This window comes from Tasmannia lanceolata, unplaced genomic scaffold, assembly GCF_043159265.1.
Source record: "Tasmannia lanceolata isolate RefF3 unplaced genomic scaffold, GAP_Taslan_0.1 ptg000008l, whole genome shotgun sequence".
NCBI classification, from domain to species: domain Eukaryota; kingdom Viridiplantae; phylum Streptophyta; class Magnoliopsida; order Canellales; family Winteraceae; genus Tasmannia; species Tasmannia lanceolata.
Window position 1 is genome coordinate 32169816 of NW_027518685.1, and position 25314 is coordinate 32195129.

The following is a 25314-nucleotide window of genomic DNA, read 5'->3' on the forward strand; positions in this document are numbered from 1 at the left end:
GACGAACGAAGTGACAATCAACTTCAATATGCTTGGTTCGGTCATGGAATACTGGATTCATTGCAATATGGATTGCTGCTCTATTGTCACAATACAACTATGCTGGAGATGTCGATGTGAACCCAATCTCTGATAAGAATGAGCGAAGCCATATGAGCTCCCCACTGGTATACTGGTATATGACATAGCCCTATACTCGGCCTCTGCACTTGACTTAGACACGACATCTTGCTTTTTACTTCTCCACGACACCAAATTACCTCCGACAAACGTGCAATACCCCGTCGTTGATCTCCTGTCAGCGGGAGATCCTGCCCCATCTGCATCATTGAAGCCCTCTACCTTTTCATGTCCATGTTTTCTGAAGCATAGACCTTTACCTGGTGTACCTTTCAAATATTTGATGATCTGGATGACAGCCGCCCAGTGGGAAGTAAGTGGAGCACTCATAAAGCGACTAACCATACCAACTGCAAATGATATGTCTGGACGGGTGATAGTCAAATAGATTACTTTCCCAACCAATCTTCTATATCGACCAGGATCATCCAGCAACTCTCCTTGACCAGGAAGAAGTTCAACATTTGGATCCATAGGAATAGCAGCAGGTTTTACCCCCATTGAGCCTGTCTCCTCTAAGATGTCCAACACATATTTCCTTTGGGACAAGGAGAGACCATGACGAGAGCGAGCAACCTCAATACCAAGGAAATATCTGAGTTGACCCAGATTATTCGTAGAAAATTCTCCTTGGAGAAAAGACTTCAGATTATGTATGCCAGACTTGTCATCTCCTGTAATTACAATATCATCAACATATACAATGAGGAGAATATATCCAGAACTAGATTTGTGACTAAACACAGAATGATCAACAGCACATTGCTTCAACCCAAAACGCATAACCGCAGCACTAAATCGTCCAAACCAAGCCCTGGGTGATTGTTTGAGTCCATAAATTGCCTTCTGAAGACGACATACTGATGACCGCATCTCCCCCTGAGCAACAGACCCAGGAGGTTGCTCCATACACACTTCCTCTGCCGTGAAGAAAGGCATTCTTGACATCCAATTGATAGAGAGGCCAACCACGATTAACAGCCAACGAGATCAACACACGAACCAATGGAATCTTAGCAACCGGAGAGAACGTCTCCTGATAATCAACACCAAATGTTTGAGTGTACCCCTTAGCAACAAGGCGGGCTTTGACACGCTCAACAGACCCATCTAGAAGGTACTTAATGGCAAACACCCAACGACAACCAACCGGTTGGGCACCAGAAGGGAGTGGAACCAACCGCCACGTTTTATTCGAGTGAAGAGCACCCATCTCAGCATCTATAGCAGCTCGCCATCCCGGATGACGTAGGGCATCTGCAACAGACTTAGGCAAAGTAATCAAAGACATGCTAGACACAAAGGACCGAAAGGAAGGTAAGAGATGGTCATAAGAGACAAAATTCGATATAGGATGAGCAACAGTACGAGATCTAGTATGAGAGGCAATAGGTGAATCATGAGGTGTAGGACAAATACCTGAGGGCAGACAATCCCACTGTGGAAGAGGATCAGTAGGCGGAGATGATGCATCTTGAGTCATAGAATGAACAACCTGGCGAGGTCCCCGAGTATAAGTCTTCAGTTTAGAATCCTTAAAAGTCACAGTGGTATCATTTTGAGGTTCAGTGGCAGCCACATGTGCTGGCGTAGCAGGATCCATCATGATAGGCGCTAGCACAGGTTGACCTATCATGGTAGGGGCATCCACGCTAGGGATATCAACATGAAGTTGCGAACCTGAGATAGAAAAGTAAGGCTGGTCCTCAAAGAACGTGACATCTGCAGAGACATGTCTTCCTAAGACGAGTACTATAACATTTATAACATTTTTGGGTACGTGGGTAACCCAAGAAAAGGCACTTGTCAAGCCCTGAAGACAAGTGATGGACAAAGCATGTACAGCCAAAGACACGTAGTACTAATGGAAATGGATCACCTAGAGGATACAAAACCGAAAAGGTGTTTTCCCAGATAAAACTGAAGAAGGCAGTCGGTTATTGAGGAAGCATGCTGTGAGAGCAGCATCGCTCCAATGAACTTTGGGAACCTTCATCTGAAACATAAGTGTACAAGTCATATCCAGCAAATACCGAATTTTTCTTTCAGCCACACCATTCTGTTGTGAAGTGTGTGTGTAGGATGACTGATGAATAATACCACAAGAGGATAGAAAATCATGAAAACCATTAGATACAGAGAAATATTCCTTAGCATTATCAGTACGTAAGCAATTAATAGAACATTGAAACTGGTTGGTTACCTCAAAATAAAAATGACGAAATGCATTAAACACTTGAGATCTATCTTTAAGTAAAAACAACCATGTAGCCCTCGAATAATCATCAACAAAAATAATAAAATATCGATATCCATTTAATGAAGTAGTTCTTGGTGGACCCAAAACATCAGAATGAATAAGTTCAAATGGACGAGACACTACTACTAACTCGAGAAGGGAAGGACACACGATGGTGTTTCCCTAACTCACACGACTCGCAATGAAAAGACGGAACATGATCCGAAATAAAAGAAGACTTCCTAAGCATATCTGCAGGTGGATGTCCCAAACGACAATGCCATTGATAGGTATTCACAGAGGAACGAAGAGCTACAACATCACCGGCCTGGTCAAGGAAATAAAGACCATCAATCTCACGCACACTCCAATCCTCGTCCCAGTCTTCATGTCCTGAAAAATACAATAGGAAGAAAAAAAGGAAACAGTACAGTTCAATGATTTCGTTAATTGGTGAATAAATAATAAGTTAACAGGAAAGGACGGAACATAAAGAACATAAGACAATTGAAGTTCCGTCGAGATGGAGACTACACCCATGCCAGAAACAGGAGATGTAGTCCCATCTGCCAATGTAACAGTACGAGGTCCCATAGAAGGAATAGACTGGAAAGAGGAAAGAATTGTAGGGTTACCGGTCATATGGTGGGATGCTCCTGAATCAATGAGCCATGTTCCAGAAGAAGTACCAGAGAGAAAACAGGAGGGACTACCTTTATGTGCAAACGTGGCAGCTGGCTCTTTTCCCTTGTCCTTAATACTGGAAGGTCCTCATATTCAGCACGAGGGATAGTCAGGGACTCAGATGTAGTTGGAGCCACAGAAGAAGAAATACCGTCAGAAGCAGCAGCAGAATAATTCACAGGCCTGTGTGGACGAAGCTCAGGATGTAAGTCGTAGCAATAGTCAATAGTATGACCATCCAAACGATAGTGTGTGCAATGACGGCCCCCACGGCCTCGTCCACCACCATCTCTGCCTCCCCATGACTCACGACCACCACCACGACCACGCCAACCACCATCACGGCCGCGCTCACTGCGACCACCACCCCGGCCACGATCACCCCCACCATATGAGACATGAGCAGATCCATCAACAAGAGGTTCACCAGACTGAGGTACTCGCATACGCTGGACGTGGGAGAAGGCCTCTGCGAGTGTGGGAAGCGAACCAGAACTAACAATCTGCTGACGGATCTGGAGATAGTCAGGGCCCAAAGAATCAAGAAACCGAACCACCCTCATCTCTTCCTGACGCTTTTTGAGAACCTCAGGATCAACAGTAAATGGCAACAACAAGTCAAGCTCCTGACAGAGGGCAAGATAATCATTGTAGTGGGATCCTACAGATTTGTCTCCTCGCTCAAGACTAAACCAATCTGAAAACCGATCACAGTTACGAACATAGTTGTAAATACCGTTTCGTTTCGTCCGGAATGGACGAAACGAACCGGTTTCGTTCAAATTCCGGAATGAAATTGACAAAATTTCGTTTCGGACGAAATTTCGTTCCATTTCGTCCATTCCGGACGAAATTTTCCGAAATCCGGAATTTCGTCCGGAATGGACGAAATTCTCCATTCTGGCCGAAATCGTCCATAACGGCTAGTTTGACTTGCAGAATTTACGACAATGCCTCTGCAACGGCTCTTTTTGGTTTTTGACCATTTTAACCTCAAAATGTGACCGTTTATAGCTGTTGGGAAGGGTATTTTAGTCATTTTTAAATGCACAATCAATAAAAAACTCTATAAATAGCATTTTCCCTACCTTCTTTTCCTCCACCTTCACATAAGTGATTCTCCTTCTCTTCTCTACTTTCACTTACACTATCTATTCTACTAAATTTCCTACAAGTCTACCCTCTTCTTCAACTCAATCCAAGTCTATTTTGGAGCAAAGGGAAGGCATACATTCAACTTACCACTACAAGAAGTCAAGAACTATTTCCAAAGGCTTATTTCAAGTGAGTGAAGGCTAATTTTTTCTTCTTCTCTTCAACTCAAGTTCAACCCCAAGGTTCTCTTTATTTCTTTCCATTTCCTTTCTTTTATTTCTTACTTCATTTGTCCCCTTCTACTTCATTTTTTGTAATTTGTTTCAATTTTCTTTCTTCTAATTCATTTTTCCCCTTCTTCTACTTCATTTCAGAATGAGTGGGTCGGGTTCGGGACCTTCTGCAGGAGCATCCTCTATTGGTTCGGCACCCGCTAGATCGGATGACCCGGCATGGTCTTACGGTACATTGGTTCCGGGTCAAAGAAATAAAATAACTTGCATATTCTATGGCAAAGTCATATCGGGTGGAGGTATAACCCGCTTGAAAGAACATTTAGCGGCTGTTCCTGGTGAAGTAGCATCATGCAAAAAAGTGACTGAAGATGTAAAATATCGAATGAAGCACCTTTTAGATGCAAAGAGAAAAGAAAGGGCTAGGATGAGCATATCCAGAGCAGAGGTTGGAGGTTTTTATGGCACACCAGACGAAGAAGAAGAGCAGGATGAAGAAGACCTTGGCACACAATTGCCTCAAGTCCCTCAACGAAGAGGTAAGGAAGTTCTTGTAGAACCGAGTGGTACAAAAAGGAAGAAGAAGGGAATCACAGGAGGGATCAGGAATTTCTTTGCAGCACGAACAACCCCTGGAGCCCAGCCAAGCATTAAAAGTGCTTTGGCTACTAAAGAAACAATGGATAGAGCAGACATGGCGGTTGGCATGCTTTGCTACGATGCCAATCTCCCTTTCAACGTTGCCAATTCACCTTTCTGGCAACCTATGTTTGACGCTGTGAATGCCGTGGGTTCGGTTATAAGGCACCTACTTATCATGCTTTAAGGGGTCCCATTTTGAAGAATACAGTGGATGAGGTAAGCAACTACTTGGAGGAAATTAAGATGTCGTGGAGATACACTGGTTGTAGCATTATGGCAGATGGATGGACAGACACCAAACAACGTTCCCTAATCAACTTTTTGGTGCACTGCCCTAAAGGAGTCATATTCCTCAAATCCGTTGATGCATCTGGCATAGTGAAGAATGCCGATGAATTATACAATATCTTTGCAAAGATTGTCGGAGAGGTGAATCCGGAATATGTGGTGCAATTTGTAACTGACAGTGAGCTAAGTTACAAAGCTGCTGGGAAAAGACTAGAAGCCGCGTTTGGTACATTCTTCTGGACTCCGTGCGCAGCTCATTGCTTAGATCTCATCTTGGAGCATCTGTGCAAACCGACTGTATTTCCTCACATAGCAACCACAATTGAGAGGGCTCGAATGATTACAAAGTTCATCTACAACCATGGAAGCCTCTTGAATTTGATGAGGAAGAAGTTCACACGAGGGAAGGAGTTGTGCCGCCCTGCTGCAACCAGATTTGCTACAAATTTCATTAGCATACAAAGTCTGGTGTTGAATCGGAAAACACTTCAGCAGATGTTTGTGTCTGATGAGTATAGTACTAGTAGGTTTGTCCAACACCCACTGAGTGAAGGGGTAGTTAGTACTGTGTTGGATAAATCTTTTTGGGACCAATGCAAGTACATTCTAAACATCAGCGAGCCTTTAGAGAGAGTGATGCGCTTGGTAGATCGGCAGGACAAACCGGCGATGGGTTACCTATATGAGGCTATGGATAAGGCCAAAGAGAACATCAAGGAGAGGTTGAAGAGAAAATCAGATTACAATCCCATCTGGAGGATCATCGACCAAAGATGGGATAGGCAACTCCACAGTCCCCTCCATGCAGCAGGATATTTTCTTAACCCTGCTCTCTTTTTCACTCCTACCTTCTCTAGGCACAATGAAGTCTCCAGAGGCTTGTTGGCATGCATCACTCGACTGGTACCTGATGAAGGTACACAAGACCTCATCACCAATCAGATTGAGGATTATCGAGAGGCTAAGGGTATGTTTGGAATGAAGCTTGCAATCCGCAACCGAACGAACTTGGGACCAGGTATATTTGAGTTTTTTGTTTAATTAAGTATAATTCATTTTAACTTTCAGTTTCTCAACAAATAATGATTTACTATTTGTTACTTTACAGTTGCATGGTGGAATTAATTCGGAGGTGACGTGGAAGAATTACAGACATTTGCGATCAGAATTCTCAGTCAGACCTGCAGTGCGACTGGGTGTGAAAGGAATTGGAGCACCTTCGAACACATTCACTCTGCAAAGAGAAATAGGTTGGAGCACCAGAGATTAGATGACTTGGTGTTTGTCCATTACAATCTTAAGTTTCGAGAAAGGTATACAACGTAATATAATGTTTTCAACTCTCACCTCATCACTTTAAGCTTTTAAGTTTAACCTCTGACATTGATTAAACTTAATGTTTTCCTTTTCAGGGACTTGTTGAGGAAATCATCTACCACTAGTGACCCTTTGAGCATATACCATCTGGATGTCATGATGGATTGGGTTGCAGAAGAAGAAGATGTCATATTCACGCCGGAAGACATTGGGTGGGAAAATCTTGAAGCACCTACTGTTGTGGTTGGGGCCGGGGACGACAACGACGACTTTCTCATGCCTCTTGAAGAAGATGTCCATACTGGTGGTCCAGGTGGTGATGACGGCGGCGGCGACGACGACGACGACGAAGAAGACATTGAGTATGATCATCCGGGTTATGATGACTGAGAGTTGTTGCTACTAGCTATTGTCTATGTTTCATTTTCATGTATCTTTTTTTTTTAATGTTTTTCTATGTATCAGACTATCAGTTGCACTTGTGCAAGACTTTATGTGTTTAAGTAATGAATATGCCTTTTGGGACACATATTTTGGACTATTTATTAGTTTTTCATCTTTTTCTATTGATTTTTTATTTTTTTGGATTTTTCTCATATTTTTTAATATATTTTTTGTGTGAACGAAAAGTTTCGACCGAAATGCACCGAAATGACCGAAATACCACCGAAATTCCGTTTCGGTGGCCAAAACGAAATGGCGACCGAAACGGAATTTACAACTATGGTTACGAGTCAAATTATCCACCCCTGAATACATCGTAGCCACATGCTCCTAGATTTCCTTCGAGGATTGTAGATACATCATGGATGCAGCGATATGTGAATCCATACAGCCCCATAAGGAGCGAACCACAGCATCATCCTCACGCCACTGATCATTGTCGGATCAGTGTTACGCGGAGGAGAGAGCTCAAGAAAACTGATTTTCCTACGGCCAAGTAGATTAGTATAAATTGCCATCTTCCACGGGGGATAATTTGTGCCATCCAGTTTTATTGAAGTCATTTGAAGAGGAGGCTCAACATAGGAATAGCTAGACTAAGCAGGAGACGACGAAGAACGGCCCTCATCAACCTTGAGGGTAGATGGCTCCACAGACTCCATGAACAACCACCAAGAATACCACAATCACCACTGAAAAATAAAACAGAAAATTCCACACGGCACTCAACAACCTACTACAAAACCATGGTAGCACGAACAACAACCACCACGAAGTAACACCTCCTCAGCCAACAAACGTAAGAAGATCACCACCCACAATAACCACCACAGCATCCCCAAGATGAAACGACAAAGGAGAGGCTATAACACATGTAGCCAATCATCCTCAAGTAAACCACCACGATACAAAGCACAAGTTTTGCAATAAGGGAAAAAGAATGATTTAGAGCATGGGTAAAAGGTACCGAAGAATTGGAATCACAATCGAGGAAGAAAGACAAGAAAAGATGGATTTAGGGTATGGAGAAAGGGGACTGAAGGTGCTGATTTTTTAATAGGACAAAAAAACTATGGTTTTGTGAATAAGACAAAAAATGAAAAAAAATTGGGAGGAAGAGTTGGGCGAAAATCAAGAGGATAGGGCATGGGAGATTTGTGCAAGGTTTGGGTTAGAAACCCTAAACGGTTAGGGCTGAAATCAAAAACCCAAAAAAATTGTGTTCATCTCGTCGCGTCTTCAGGGTTAGGGTTTTAGAAAGAGAAGGGATTGTGAGTTTCTTCAAGGATGGGTGGTCCGATCTTCAACTTTGAAGCTATGATACCATGTTAGATAACTACATGGTGCAGAGAGAGAGAGAGAGAGAGAGAGAGAGAGAGAGAGTGAGAGACGATGGAGGGGAGAACAAGTCGTATGGTTGAGAGTTGCGTTAAGCTATCTCTCCCATACGAACCACTATATATATATATATTATATATCTTTGGACAAGTATACCCCTCTAAGGGTATATTACATTTAACAGACTCTATCAAATCAACATAAAAAGAACACTAACTTTAGTGACATAAACATGAATTCATGAGTGGGCTAGTGAGCCTGATTTCACTCAAGTCTTTCAATAGTTTTCATGTTCTAGAAACCCCTAATTGCAGATTACATTTGTGAAACAACCAGTTACTCCAAGATCTTAAGCTGTTGGAGAAGGTGTTATTAAATCTTTTATACTTTAATACTCCCCCTCACGTGTGGCCCCCTCTTTCTAGGGTTGGCCTACACGTGGCACATGTGGCCCCTTTTTTGGGTTTGGCTATTGCATGTGGATTTTTGCTGTCAAGGGGGTTTGAACTCGGGACCTTTGGCTCTGATACCATGTGAAACACCCAGTTTCTTCAAAAGCATAAGCTGGTCGAGAAGGTGTTATTAAATCTTTTATACATTAACAACATTAAATATGTAATTTTTTGGAACACATTGTGATGTAGGACCGGAAAGGGAAATAGATGAAAGAGGAGAAAGAAGAAGAGAAGATTAGAAGTAGAAGAGAAGAATTTAGGGAGAAGTAGAAGAAGAATAGGAGAAGAGGAGAAGAGAGGGAAGAATAGAAGAATAATAGGGGAAGAAGAGAATAGAAGAAGAAGAGTAGAACTAGAAGTAGGGGAAGAGAAGAATTAGAGGGGAGAGAAAGAGAGAAAATTAGAGGGGAGAATCTCAATCAATTAATCATCCAAAACTTAAAATCCTTAATACATGAAGCCTATATATAGGCAATTGGAAAAAAATTCCATAGAAAATAAAAGCCCTAAAACTAAAACTTGAAAATAGAAATCCTATAAACTAAATAACATGGAAAATAAATCTATAATATCCTAATGGGCAAATATGCCTCTTATTGGGCCTACAATCTCTGCATCACATTGTATACTATTTTGGGCTTTTAGGGTTTTGAAAATCCTTCTAGGGACTGCAACAATCGACAAGGATTTTGCAGTACAACAATCTCTCAAGGTTCAAAAGAACTCATCCTTGAATTTAAATGTCCGAACACTTTCAACTTCTTTTCATTTAATTTTGAACACAAATATTGTGGATATCTTTACCACCAATTAGATGGTTGAAATAGAGACCTGATCTTATTTTCATGAATTTCTCATCAAGATCTTTTACACAAATTCACTGATTAATCTTAATCTATGGCATCACCATTTTATTCCCCATGCTCAGATAATCCTTATCAATTGTAGATTCTTACTTTCTTCAACTTAATTATCAAAATTTTAACTTTCAGGGAAATAAAAAGTGGTCTCTTTGAGGCTTACCAAATTAGAATGCATATATATATCAATGTAGCTAAAATAGTTTTTATTTCTCCATCAAAGAAATTTTTTGTGAACTCTCCCATTATGCTATCTTCATATTCATCAGAGATTGGCCCACCATCCCAGTCCGTAGTTTCAACATTCATAAATTACATTGATGAAATGGGCCACTTTGCTAATGCTTCATGTTCTTGGGCACAAAAATCATCTCTACTTAAACTTGCAGCTTGAAAATATGTTAAATGGATAGGTGGACCCTCTCGTTGACTCGGGTCAAATGGATAAGTAGAACATCTCCTTTTAGATTTGAGTTGTGTAGTTGGAAGTGCCTAAACTTAAAGCAGAAGGTAAAGAATAGTGGAATGATGGAAATGATACCTATTTTGGCACAAATTAATACTCTTGAAGCTCAGATTGTTTCTTTTGGAAAGATCATTCCTAATAATAATAATGCCCTTTTTCCAAATTGATTATTTCAATTAGGTGGAAGAAGAATTAGTCAACATGGCGGAGAAAATACAGAGAGCTGTGAGGATCATTTAAAACGGGGAAGAAATTAGTTGGAAAAAAAAATGAGGTGCTCCTGGATCATGGAAGAAGATCAGAACATGTTTTTTTTACCACTTGGCAAGTGATATAAAAAGAAGAAATCACATTTGGTGTTCAAGGAATAGTGACTATCTAGTGGAAGAGAATAATGAGATTGAAGAGGTTGTTGTTAACTTCTTTACTATTTTGGAGAGTTCAACTAATTGCCAAGCTTATACTGGTTTGCCTTCCTTCGAACTACCTTATCTTAGTTAGCATAGTTAACCAGAGGTCAAGTGATTTTATATCAAAAGTTGCTTTCTCTCATGTAGATTTGATCAGTACTCATGACAATGTTGTGATCACCAGTTTAGCGAGAAGTGTTATTGTGCTTTCCTTTCCTAATATTTATGATTTTCTTTTGTTGTTTTTTTAATCATTTTATTAGCCACACTCGAAATTTTTTTAGTGCTAATGTTGTTATTGCTGTTGTAAAATGATGAATTCTGTACCTGCTTGTTCTTTGAAGCTTTAAATGCTTTACATATGACAACAAAAAATATTAACACACATATGGTTTCCAAATATCGGCATGCAATTACTGTTTTATTTTGCTTGTCCTGACAGGAGTCTTAGGAATTGCAGTTTGCGAGGAGCTGTTCCTGACCTAAGCATGATACCTGGACTTAACTATTTGTAAGTTCACTAGTAATTTTTTGAAATACATTTGAGGTGCTAATATTTATGATAAAGTATAAAATATTAAATAACGCCATCTCCAACAGCTTGAGCTTTTGGATTTATTGGTTGTTTCACTTTCACATGGTATCAGGGCGAAGGTCCTGTGTTTAAAACTCCTTGATATTAAAAAATCCACATGTAGGCAAACCCTAAAAAGATGGGCCACATGTGAGGGGGAGTGTTAAAGTATAAAAGATTACATAACACCATCTCCAACGGCTTAAGCTTTTGGAGTAATTGGTTGTTTCACAATTTACCTTCAGTGGCAATATCTCTTGTTACTTTTACTATATTTTTACAAAGGCGTTCCATTTAATGGTTAATGATGAACATATCTAACTTGGGGATGGTACATATTTCAGAGATCTCAGCTGGAACCAGCTTACTGGACCCATTCCATCAAATAAACTTTCGGCTAATGTCACTACCATGTATGTAGACTTCCCCACTTGGACATGCTAAAGCATTATCGAACCGTATGCATTTTCATTTCCTTGGCATGTATCTTTTTCTATGTTCCAATCTTCAATTGCCAATTCTCTGCCATGAGATGTATTCTAAGATTTCCAGGAATCTCGATTGAACTATGATTTCATTGATCTTCCTGACTTTAATATGATTAAGGATTGATTATGTGAAAGAATTTATTCAGTGACTTATCAAACAACAAGCTTAGTGGATCTATCCCTGCAAACTTCTCTGATTTTCCTCTTCTCCAGAGATTGTGAGTATAAATTTCCAGATTTTTCTTCTTTATCCTTGTCAGTCTTATGGGTATTCATGGTAATAATTTTATATTTTGTCTGCCAGATTTTAGGTTGTTTTCCCTGAATATGATGCTCTTCATTTAGAAATGTTTTCAAGTACATTTAATTTTGGATGCAATAAATGGATTTATTATGTAATTCATTATTCATTACAGGTCTCTTGAGAATAATTCGTTGAGCGGTTCTGTTCCATCCACCATTTGGCAGAATGTGACTTTCAGTGCAACTGCAAGACTTATCTTGTAAGAGCTGAACACAGAAAGCCACCATTTTAGTCTAAATATACTTTGTGTATGTGTGTGTGAATGGATTTTATTCGTGTTTGTCTCGCTCTGTTTGGAGTTAACTGATATAAACGTCTTGCAGATTTTATTCATGTTAGTCTCTGTCTATTTGAAGTTTATTAATGCAGATGTCCTGCTAAATTTTCTCTTTGCACTTTGATTTTGCAGGGATTTCCAGAATAATTTACTTTCAAATATTTCTGGCATTCTTAATCCTCCTGTAAATATCACCATCAGGTATGCTTTCATATATGTTCTAGTATTATTTTACAATTATTTTCAATGCTTTGATCATCCTTGCAATTAATCCTTAATAACTATTAATCTTAGAGGAGTAATTTCAATGAATTGTATTTCAAAATTCAAATCTTCTTCCTTGTTTGTCATTATCATTGTTTATTATGATGTTCAGGCTTCAAGGTAATCCTGTATGCATGAATGCGAACCAAAATATAGTCCAGTTCTGTGGATCTGAGAACAGAGGAGATGATACACCTAGAAATTCAACAAAGTCCCCAATTGGTTGTCCTCATTTCACATGCCCTACAGAAAACTTTTTCGAATATGTCCCAGGGTCTCCTGTCCCATGTTTTTGTGCCGCCCCTCTTAGAGTTGGATACCGTTTGAAAAGTCCTGGATTCTTAGCTTTTCCTCCATATGTGGAACACTTTGAGGTGTACCTAACCTCTGGTCTTGAGTTGGATTTTCATCAGCTATCAATTGATTCATGTATATGGGAAGAAGGTCCTCGGCTAAGGATGTATTTGAAAATTTTCCCTCTGTTCAATAATCAATCTGGAAATATAACTCGTCAATTTAATGTGAGTGAAGTTTTGTGGATTAGAGGCTTCTTCACAGGATGGAAAATTCCCTATAGCAAATTCTTCGGACCATATGAACTGCTTAACTTCACTCTCCAGGGACCCTATTCAAATGGTATGTCTTGATGACCATATCTTTAAAGTGAAAATATTTTGATAGTACCTCTGACTGTAAATCCTAGTTCTGAAAGCTATCCAACATCCTTCTATATGGTTTTTCAAGAGTACAAATTGCTGCGATAGTTGTTTTTATGTATGAGGTAGATTTCTACTATAACAATTATGCAGTTCCCTTACAAGAATGCTTTCACATGATGCATCTTTGATTGCATTAATTCCCAAAGAATGATTCCAATTTCATTGGACAGTGTTACTCTTATGGTTTTAAATTTCGGCCAAAATACCGAAATTTCTGGGGAAAATGAATTTCGAAATTAGTTAAACCTTTTTTTTTACCAGATTTCGGCCGAAATTTCCGAAATTGAAGTTTCGGCCAAGGCCGAAACCGAAACCGAAACCGAAATTTGAATCCATGGTTACTATGCAGAAAGTCTGCATGCTTTATGGAAGGTACTGGACTGCTTGATTTAGGCATCAACCACATGTTTTAGAAATTTGTGAAGATCATTACTAGTCACAAAGTCCATGCTAGTAATTTGTTTCTCGGAGGGCGGGTGGGAAACCTGTTTCCCCTAAAACGCGTTTCTCGCAGGTGGGAAATGTGTTTCCCGCGTTTCGGAAACGTTTCTGAAACATGGTAAAAAAATTGGAGAAATGTTTCCGAAACACGAAACATATGAGAAACTTAGGGCCCTTTTGGATTCCGAGAAGATTTTGATTTGGATTTCTCACATTTGCAGCCCATTTTGCGTTGTGATTTGGATCCAGATCAAATCAGCGACTGACAGTGAAAAAAATCAGATTTCCAAATATGCCGTGGAATAAGGAATTGGAAATCCACAGATGTGGCAGTTTCCTTCACCCTCTTTGCTCCTCAACCTCTCCCCTCCGGTAGGAAGTACCCCCTTCCCTCTCTATCTCCTTCATTTTGTATTCAAAACTCAATTCCAAATCCAAATACAAAACATGAGGTATTCAAACGGGCCCTTATGTAAATCATGTGTGAAACGTGTGCAACACTCGTAGAAAATGCATGTGAAACGTGTAGGAAACTTGTGTGGAACTTTACGTAAATCATTTTGGAAAAAAACACATCAAAAATTGCGGAATAGATATTAATAAAGAAAAACAATAGCATGTATTATAATAAAAATCAAAATAAGAAAAATTAAAATAGAAATTTGAAATTAACAAAATTTAAATCTACAAATCCACATATTTCGTGTATTCCTTGTGTTTCATGTGTGTTTTTTCTATCATTTCTGAAATGCTTCTAATCCGTTTGCTAAGACGTTTCTCATACGATTTTCTATCATTTTCTCGTTTCTCATTTCCCCTATATTTTTTCACGCGTTTCCCGTTTCAGTTTCACGTTCTGCTTCCCGAATTCGTTTCCCACCCTGGTAACTATGATTTAGAGTCTTGATCATTTCTTTTTCTTTTTCTTCTATATTCCAAGAAAAAGGTCCCTACCAACAAGAAGCTGTTATTGACAATTTTTAGAAGCTTCATAATATCTGGAAGCCCCGTGGAATGTGGACATTCATTTCCAAACCATAGGCGTAGTCTTTTCTAGAAATAGCTTCAACATCACACTCATTTTAAAACCATGTTGATTTTCATAATTTTTGTGTTAAACTGGTTGATTAGCACGGTTTTAAATTTGGGCCGAAATTTTTGAAATTTTGGAAAAATGATTTCTTTAAAAAAGTTTTTTACGTTTAATCCGAAATTTCGGTTCAGATTAAAAATGAAATTCAATTTTTTTCCGAATTTCAGCCGAAACCGAAATTTAAATCTCTCGGACAATTATAGACGATAAACTCTTACTGGTTTGTGTTTGTCACTCTGTCTTCACTATTGCAGTGCTTCCTGATTCTATAAGGACAGGGTTAAGCAAGGGTGCTGTAGCAGGGATAGCATTGGGCATGGTTGCTGTTGTGGTTATGGTATCTGCAATCGTTCTAATTCTTATCAGAAGAAGAGATGCTAAACGCCACCATGAAATTTCAAGAAAACGCCAGTGTAAGTTCCACTATTAATCCCAATTTAGATCTGCAAAAGTCTCCATAAATTATTTAATCTGCTTAATTATTTCAAATTAGCCACAGGAGACTGAAAATCTATTGTAACTGCCCTGTGAAATCATATATTATCAATTACTCTTATGCCTGATATAACCATTCCCCTAGAATACCAGCTTAATTACATGAGCTGAAGGGATCAAGAGCATTGTCCATTTTCTTTCTGAGCGGGCGCATCTAGCGTTTGGATGATTGTACTCAGTTGTTTTCACTTATTTACATTTTCCTCACTTTTCCTTTGATCCAACGGGGTTGCAAAACTTTCCTAAGAAGAAGGAAATGTAACCAAATAGAAGGAAATGTAACCAAATATTTCCAGCCATTTACCTAACTAGATCCCGAGAAGCAAATTATCCATCAGTTTTACTTATGCAACAGATCATTGTGCCTTATCACACGTAAAATAGTCATCCTCAATGGCTGCTCTAATTCTGGTAAGCCTTTTTTATTATTTCCTATAAGCTAGCAATTTTGGTTAAGGGGAATTCTTACATGTCACCAAATGCAAACATACGAGTATACAATGCCTTCTATTGACCAAATTAACCTTTTGTATGAGAATGAAGACTGAATAATTAAAAACTATAAAATAAAAGTATAGATAAGGCCAAATTAACCTTTAGAATGACAAAGAAAACCAAATAAATCAGAAACAGAAGTAATTGTTTAGCTAACAACCTTCCTGTCAAATAACAAAGGAAACCTATTATATTTTGACGAATAAAACTAGGTGTTGTTCCTATGACAGAATTTGGAAGGTCAGCAGATTGCTGAATATAAAAAAATATTAGTGATAAGACCACCCTGTATCTTTGAATAATCATCAAAAAGTAAAAGCTCAAGCCTGTCCCCCATGATCTTCCACCCCCCTCAATGCCAGCTCTCTATGGAGCTTCCCGGAACTTTAGCAATGTCTCTCGTTTTAGCTTGACGCTTCTGTTGGGATTGAATGCTCCGACCAAGGGCGAGATTTTTTTTCTCATCCCCTAATCGAATTTCATTTGCTGACATCATGAAAGAAGCTGGCCTACTTTTTCAGCTGAGGTGGATGTACCAAAGATCGTGGTTGACGAGATGGGGAGGGGCTTCTGCACATATCAGAAATTGGCACAACCCTGGCAGTAGATCAACTGCAAAATATCTGATGGAGAGGTTTCCCCCTCAGGGTCCGACTTCATGCTTTTTGTGGAGTACTTAGGCAAAATAATGTCTTTGTGGGCTCGGCTCAGAAAGTATTTTCTCCTATTCAAATACCAACTGAAGGAGGCAAAAATAATGTCTTTGTGACTCGTCACCCCAGGCCCGTCGGTAACATCGTCGAGATCAGAACCATGCCTTGGTGCCCACCACCAGCTCAATAGGAGGTGGTCTCTTTCCTTGTCCATGCGTTGAATGCCCAAAATGATCTCTACCCGGTAACTCTCCTCCTGAATTGAAAATATCTGCCATGATAAACTCAGCTCTAGAAACAGATCCTGACAGAAAGTGTTCATCCCTACTAAGGTGAATTGATCTGCCAGCTCTGCCATATATTCTATCAACTCAAGATCTAACTGTCCTCTGTTATCTCCTCTGGCTTAACATGAAGCGTCTCTGTTTCAAAATCTGCCCCTATATCATCAAACATAACACTATCGGGTGTATCTGCAAAGTCAGATCGACAGTCCTCCCAAATCTCATCCTGTGTACTAGATTTCTCTGTCTCAAAACAAGATTCTGCTATATGCTCATCCAGCTCCTCAATGGTATCAATCCGATCCCCTGTCTCAATATCAGTTTTCCTTTCATTTCTTCCTCCTCAGTAATGGTCTCCATGGGATCTTCAATCGGCGGTAGCAGATCCTCATCGGAGTCAATATCTGTCGTTATAGTACTGGGAGGCATAGAATGGGCAGACTGGGGCTGCTATGGCCTTGGCAAGTCATGAGAGTGACTACTCTCCCCGTTGGATGACAAAAGTTTCCGTCGTCCTATGAAGAAGGTATACATGTTCCTCCCATCATAGGCAACACCCCAATCATATTGCCAAGGTCCGTCCAGGAGTACATGGAAGGCTTCCATCAGCATTATATCAAACCACACCGAGTCTCGGTACTTCTCCCATAGAAAATGTCATGAAAGACCGCTCGGTGTTGGTGACCCATATACTGTTGTCTCTACTCAGCCAGGCCATCGCGTAGGGCTTCGGGTGAGGCTCGAGCATTACCTTAAGCTTCATAGCGGCTTCTTGGGAGATGATATTTGTGAAACTTCTGACATCTGTTACCAAGATGCAAACCTTGCCTCATCTTATCTTTATTGTGTCTCGTGCTCCGCATCTTATACTCACCTCAATGCGGTTAAAGAACATAAACCAGTCCCCAAAATGTGAACTGATGTTGTGAGAAACAATCTAGTCCTTGCTGCTCTCTGTGTGCCAAGTCCCACACAAGGCTGAAACCAACACCAAGAAAATGTGCATCCATGGCAGCAACACTACTCAGCCCTGCTTACTAGAATAGTCCATTGACAAGTGGCAGCAAGATCTCTGCTACTATTAGGCCAAATCTGCTGGTTCTTGAATTGATTGGTACTGGACTGATCTCAAAAAAATGTTGCTAGTTCTGACACCTGAGTACCAAATGCTAAAGAGAACAGAAAACTGTTGTCACAGCCAGTATATGGCCTGCTATTTCTCGTGTAGATCAGTGCACAGAAAGTCTCAGCAGTTAATAAGCGTTCTTGGTTCATCATCATGAGTTTACAAGTATTGGAGCAAGTTTAGAACAATCTACTATGAGTATGGTTCAAAACAACTGCTGATACATATCTGAATTGGCGGGGTTAGATGCAATATAGACCCCTTGAATCGATGTTCACAAAAAAACCACGAGTACCGGTGCCGAATTGCCTGATATCTAGGTTAATCAGCCGATATGGATCATACCAACCGCTACATAGCCAATAAGGGGGGTCAATATTGTATCGTGTTCATGTGACTTTCATAAGTTGTTCAAGTTGGATAGAAACACGAACCAAAACTCATTTTCATTGCTTTTTGACATATTCACAGGGATTTTGCTTGATTTAAAGTCGTGTATACCATAATTACTGGAAACTTCGTTGTTGGATGGGAAGTTCGCTTCCTCGGAAACTTGCTTCGGAAGCTGCTAAGTTCTTCTCGCTTCCCAAATTTAGGGGAAGAACACTTCCCAGATGCTTTCCTTTGCATTTCCTCTTAGTTAAGAGTGCATGTCCTATTTAGGTAATTATTTCTTCCCAAAAGAATATTTGCTCTTTTTGATAATGTTGGAAGAGCGTATTTAAAAAAAAATGCATTCAAAATTTGAAAACGCATCTTAATCCTTAACTATATTAATTATTCCTCCCCAACCTACTACAAACATATGGTCTATGTACTTCTTGTTCGCTTCCAATGAGGCTTTTACATTCTTCATGTTGACTTCAGTGATGCTTCCCACACATTTCCTATTTACTTAGAGCTTTTGGCTTCCCGCATTTTCTCTTTTCTAATCTCATCAATTCCCGTAGTTGCTTCACACTCTAGCAACTAGGTATGTGCAGTGTCATTCAAAAAAAAAAAAAAAACTATGGTTCGTGTTAGGAATGAGGCTAGGGTTAGAAGAAAGGAATAAGAAGAAGAGGAGAAGAGAGATGGAGAGTCTCCACTAGGTAGCTCCACATAGGGCTGCAAACGAGCCGAGCCGAGCTTTGGGGTGTTCGGGCTCGGCTCGTTTAGTTTTTATGAAGGCTCTTGTTCGGCTCGGCTCGTTTAGTTTTCGAAAAGGCTCGGCTCGGCTCGGCTCGTGAAATATTTGAGAAAGCTCGGCTCGGCTCGTTAAGTGGAACGGACCGAGCTTAAGCTCGGCTCGTCTCAAGAATGATAAAAACATACATATGTGGGATTTGAACCGAAGCCTCCTCTAAATCCAGCGCCTTAACCACTCGGCCAAACTTTCATTTGTGATAAACAACCCACATTCTTTTATTTTATATATAAAAAACAACATAATCCAAGCTTTAAAGCTCGGCTCGGCTCGACTCGTTTATGAACCGAGCCTAAAAAGCTCGCGAGCTTTTCCGAGCCGAACTATACAAAGCTCAAGTTCGGCTCGTTTAGTAAACGAACGAGCCCGAGCCAAGCTTTTAACAAGCCGAACCCAAACATGTTCGCGAGCCGGCTCGGTTCATTTGCAGCCCTAGCTCCACACGTATACGATGTATATATAGATCCTAAATAGAGCAACAGTGTACAAAGACTACAATACCCCCTACACTACATGTAATGCCTAAACTACCCTTACACACTCCCCCTCAAGCTGGAGTATATATACTATGGAACTCCAGCTTGCTACAAATAAACTACAACAAACAACTAAAAATAACAAATAAAATAAAATACAATAATCTCATACACACATCCAGCTTGGTATAACACTCCTCAAGCTGGTGTGGTGAATAGATAATGAAAAACATAACATATAAGAAAACCACCACCATGAGAGTACAATCGTCAAGATCAGCAGCCACTAAAAAGGAACAGCTCCCCCTGACGCAGCACTACAATGAGAGCGATCAGAGCCCCCCCCCCCCAAGCGGCAAACCACAAAGGATCGAACAAAGACACCTTGCCAGGGAAATACCAATGATCCATCAAGCAAAAAAGGCACACTAAAGGTGCGCACTGCGAAGAACGACGAAGAAGCACTGGCTGGCAGAGATATCAGCTGAGTAGCACAAAGCCAAGAGAAGAAGAACAACTACCGGAAAGGTGATCGGAATCAACCAACGACGGGGGACACCGTCGTCTGGAAAGATAAGGTCGACGGCAAGATATCATCGCCTGAAGATAAGAAGAAAAAGAAGAAGAAGATAACAAATCAATGATAGGGACACCATCGTCTGGAGACAAGGTCAACGACATGAACATCGCCTCCCGATGATAAACAACCAACGATGGAGAAACCATCGTCTGGAGACAAGGTTGACGGCATGAACATCGTCGCCTGAAAATAAGCAACCAATGATGGGGACACCATTGTCCCGTGACAAGATCGACGAGGAAACCGTCGCCTGAAGTGAACACCAACCAATGATGGTGGAAAGCATGTCGCCCGGGCAGATGAGGCTGAACTACACACGTGTAGAAACACAAAGAAACATGATGCTGAAGGACGACTGACAATGCGAAGAAGAAACCAAACAACTGAAGAATGGTGAAAAACATCAAAGAGAAGACAACATGAAGAAGGACAAAGAACAGAATCACCAACAATACTCCCCCTCGGGCAAGACTACATGAGCCCGAAGACCACAACACAAGAAAAGAAAAGTCAACAAGAAGAGAAGAATACATCAAGACAAGACTCCCTCAAGAAAATACAACTAAGAGGACAACACCAAGAAAACAAAATACAACACCAAGGCAAGAAAAGGCGACAAAGAATTACATGAATAGATGGTGGAGACACCCAAAATGGGTTCTCGGCAAAAGAGAAAGCAGTAGAGGGCTGCGACAACTAAGGATATGAGTTTTTTTTGTTTTGGGAATAATCGCAAGAACCTGGAGAGAAAAGGGTGCGATTAGGGGGAGTAATCGCAAGAGAGAAACATGAAGTAATCGCATACGATTAAGGGAGTAATTGCATGGAGTAATCACAGAACCTAGAGTGCGATTAATAGAGAAGGGATTTCCGAGAGATATTGTTGAGAGATTTTAGGGTTGGGTTGTCGGCAAACCCAAAAGACACTAACACAACTCATGAAGAAAGAAAACAAAACCAAGAGATGAGACAAATCTTACATGTTATTCAACAGTGTTGACAGGATAGGGTTCTACTATTATGCTGGCACACCATCTAGTACATCCAAGGACATAATGCAGTCCATTGACAAAAATACCTATAGTTATTGGAAATTTGGAATAAAAAATATGAAAAAAAATATAAAAAACCTTTTTGTTTTCATTGGATCTCTATGATGAAATTGTAGTTTAGATCCCCGTCAAGGTTTTAGACAAAAAGGAAACAAAATAAGATCTTAATCTGAATCCCGTCTGTTAACCAGTTTTTTGGAAATTCTATTTCTGATAATTGAACACCATTATAGGTGCATTTAGCTAAATAATCCCAACGTGTTACATACAGCAGATATTGTATAAGTGTTCAGTTTTCCGCAATTTTTTCCATCCCTTTGTGTAAATAACCCAATATAGGTTCACAGTCAATAACATCTTAACCATCTAGAGTAACAATGAGTCGAAGAACACCATGCATAACATTTTCAGGGCTTTATAGTTTCCTTCTGCTTCCCTAGTCTTATAGCAATTGATTTCTGGCCATCATAGTTCTGAATAATTTTATTTGGCTAATTCAAGTTCCAAGTCATGAAAGTTGCATTTTAATAATTGGTGGTATAACTGATGCAACAGCTAAATCAAAAGAACCTCTAAGTTTTTCTATGAGGTCACGTATTACATTGGGTTCGGCCAAGGGCATCCTCTACCTCCATACAGAAGCAGATCCACCTATATTCCACCGAGATATCAAAGCCAGCAACATATTGTTGGACTCCAAGTTTACTACCAAAGTTGCCGATTTCGGACTCTCAAGGCTTGCACCAGTTCCTGATGATGAAGGGGTTGTGCCTGCTCATGTATCCACCGCTGTGAAGGGCACACCGGTAAGTGTGAAGTGTTTGTCTTTTGATTCTCAAATCTGACTTGGCAGAATCCATAGAGAACTTTCGATTTTATAAAAAATTTCTAAAGGATTCATTAGCCGAGACCAACTAGTTTGGGACAAAGGCTTAGTTGAGTTGAGTTAGCCACGCACAAGTACTCTAACACGTTCTTATAGTTTTGATTATGGTCTCGAGTAGGCCCAGTTCCATATTTCATGTCCTGCACCGGTTTAGAGAGTCATTCCTTTTTATATATACTTGATATTTCCCAATTCTTTCCAATGACTGCCATGGATGGTGACCAATAAGCAAACTGCATTCATGACATTTAATCATTTTTGCAGATAGAAACATTTTAAATGTATATAATCTACAGAGAAATTATATGGTAGAGATCAGCAAATGCAAACATGTTAGAGACACATATGCTTTGCCTTTGTTATGAATAATTAAAAATTAAAATATAATGACTAAATAAATCATTATGACTTATGGTGGGTTAAGAACATAAGCTGATAAGAACAAATGTTCAGTAGTATGTGTGTTGTTCAGAAAATTGAGTGCATGAGAGACCGTATGTTTGTTATTCAACTCCACCAAAATCCAGGTCAGGTTGAAGTGGTAAATAACGACTTGGTTTTTTTTAAAACCAGAATAGAAACTCAATTGACTCTTATTGGACCTATAATGTCAAAGTCGGGACCTATAATGTCAAAGAAACCCATTCGCCAATGCATAAGCACCCCGTTTTCAACAAGTCCCTGGCGGATGAAAAGAACCTGAGGCTTCTCCGATGGGAAGCAGATAAGGCGGTGGGGATTCAGAAGCTGGAGGTTGTGATTAACCGGAAAAGGGCATTCAAAGAAAGGGAACCAAATGATGAGGAACTCTCGGCCATCGTGTCGGATGAGGTCTTTGCATCCGAGGTTGAGCAACTCTTATTGGAACCAGGAAAATGCTCATCTTAAAGGGGAGTTTATTTAAGATCTTCAATGGAAGATTGCAAAGTTTTTTGATAAGTATCTATTAGGGTTTTGCAAGGTTTTTTAAGGTTTTTGGAAAAGAGGGGAATTGACTCTTTTGGTTGGCGGCAGTTCAGGGGGTTCTAATTCGAAGGGTGGGGTGATAGAGGAATGGTTCAAGGAATTTTTTGGTTTTTTCTTTTTTCTTTGCCCAGGAAGTGATTTTCAGTTCTTGGGCTTCATACGATGTAAAGCATAGGGGGACTCCTGGTCCCTATCTTATGTAAATTCCGTATGATTTATAATATAATGTCATATTTCAAAAAAAAAAAAAAAAAAACTCAATTGACTACTCATTTTCTTTTATATTTTAAAGTTTTTAGCCTGAATCAACTTTGTGTGTGTACCATAATCGTTTTATATTTTTTAGTTCCCAGGCCGCACAGATATTGCCCCTCATCAAATCTCAATCATAAATTCAAATTTTGGCTTTAGTTATATTATTACCATGAAGTCTACATACTGTCTGATACGAAGGAAAAGTATGACCAGCTTTCAGTGGTGTTAATATTTAATCTAGAATACGGAATCGAGGTGGTAGATCATTTCTGGGATTGCAACCGAGGTGCCATTTTTAATAGGTCTGATTTCTGGGATTGCAACCTACTCAGATACCATAAAATAATGAGATAAGTGGAATATCTGGAAAAGAAGAGAAAAGGGAAGGAAGTCCTCTTGGGACGATTTCATTATTATATTACAACCTTATAGGCAATATAAAATACAAAAACTTAACCGAAATGATTATCTTTGTGTACTAAATGTTGTATAAGTTTCTGGCAATCTCCACATCTTTTGTATTCAATCGTCTTCCTCTACTAAGGTTTCCCATTATTCTTAGAAAAGATTTTTTTTTATAAATGTGAAACATTTCATGGCGAAGTCTTGTAAATATTTGTGTTATCTTATACAAATAATCTTCAGCTTATTATAAATGCATCTTACTTGCAGGGCTACCTTGACCCAGAGTACTTCTTAACCCATAAGTTGACAGATAAAAGTGACGTATACAGCCTTGGAATCGTTCTTCTAGAGCTCTTGACGGGGATGCCACCAATTTCACATGGCAAAAACATTGCTCGAGAGGTACTTCCTCATAGCTTCCTCTCACTCAAATGGCATCCTCTCCGGAAATATTTTCTTTTCTATTTGATATGTCCTGTTCAAAAGCATAACATTTTCTTCCATCAACGAAACAAATATAATAACATGTGCATGGTGTCAGATGAGAACATAAGGTGTTAGACACATACAACAACCCCCTGAAAACAACACACTTTATATGATAATATATGAAATAATAATGCTAGAAAGATGGGGGCACGCCACCCTTGAGGCGTGAGGTGAACACGCCTCCCCATTTTCAGGTCTTGTAGCAACCAACAGATCTGCTATGGCGATTGAAACCCCTTTGTTTTATTGGAAGTGACAATAGTACTCTTTTTTGGGGATCAAATGTAATGTCAATATTTATGCTTGGAAACAAAAAAAGGGGGCGGAAAAAAATAGGCGAGAAAAAAAAAGCTCCAAGCCCTAGGGAGGGAGGTGGTTTCTCCCTCTCGTCTCTCTTCCCTCCCCCCCCCTCTCTCTCCCTCTCTCTCTCTCTTTTTGGAATCTCGCCCTCTCGTCTCTCTTGTTGGCAAAAGATGAGCCGCGGAGGCCGAATCGGGAGAGGTGGAGCATGGCTCTTCCGTGTTGGCTAGATCTAGGGCTGTGGAGGTAGGATCTGGGGCCGTGGTGGCCGGATCTGAAGCCGTGGAGGCCGTGAAGCTGGATCTAGAGCCGAGAAAAACCGTGGAGGTTGCCGGAGGCCGTGAAAGGCCGTGGGGTGCTGGACCTAGAGCCGTGAAAGGCCAGCTATAGTTTGATGACGATGGTGGTGGCTGAGACTCCCCCGGCGGAGTTGATTTTTTGTGGAGGAGACGTAGAAGGGATTGGAGGATGACCTGCCGAATTTTGGTGGTGGTACGAGGTGGAGGCCGCCAGAGATCCGACGGTGTTGTTGGGTGGTCGGCTATCGTGCACGGTTAAAGGGCGCACAATAGCTCTTGGCCTTTGAGCGGGATTTTTGAAAATCGAATTCGGAATGTCGTGGAGAAGTGTGTGTGACATGCAGGTCACGATCTTGACTTGGTGGGACCCACAATATGGCATTTTTTGTTGGATTCGTTACAATGGAGGCTATTGGGTAATGTAAGGGGTAGTATGAAGGGTAATGGGCTTTTCTTTTGGGCCAAGGAGAATGCTCCTGGGCAATTCATACTATGTAAATCTGGTGGGACTACTGGTCCCCATTGTAAATTTTGCTAGTATGAATATATTTGTCAATTTAAAAAAAAAATGTAATGTCAATATTTACATCTGCGGTCTCTAACTGCCGGATGAGAA

At 40.1% G+C, this 25314-nt stretch overlaps 1 protein-coding gene and 1 long non-coding RNA gene across 3 annotated transcripts in view; both read left to right on the forward strand.

The window, feature by feature from the left end:
- LOC143885210 (putative LRR receptor-like serine/threonine-protein kinase At1g06840) overlaps positions 1-25314 on the forward strand; it is a 45580-nt gene that overhangs the window by 18241 nt on the left and 2025 nt on the right. For both annotated transcript variants that reach the window (XM_077389272.1, XM_077389273.1), the window contains exons 10-18: positions 11034-11102; positions 11510-11578; positions 11800-11871; positions 12070-12156; positions 12367-12435; positions 12611-13134; positions 15006-15164; positions 21654-21904; positions 23878-24012. In XM_077389272.1, coding sequence (XP_077245387.1) covers positions 11034-11102; positions 11510-11578; positions 11800-11871; positions 12070-12156; positions 12367-12435; positions 12611-13134; positions 15006-15164; positions 21654-21904; positions 23878-24012 — 1435 coding nt within the window. The remainder of the gene's footprint in view (positions 1-11033; positions 11103-11509; positions 11579-11799; positions 11872-12069; positions 12157-12366; positions 12436-12610; positions 13135-15005; positions 15165-21653; positions 21905-23877; positions 24013-25314) is intronic.
- On the forward strand, positions 6418-7145 carry LOC143885211 (uncharacterized). The gene is made up of 2 exons (XR_013253170.1): positions 6418-6614; positions 6714-7145. It is a non-coding gene; the product is annotated as an uncharacterized LOC143885211 (long non-coding RNA).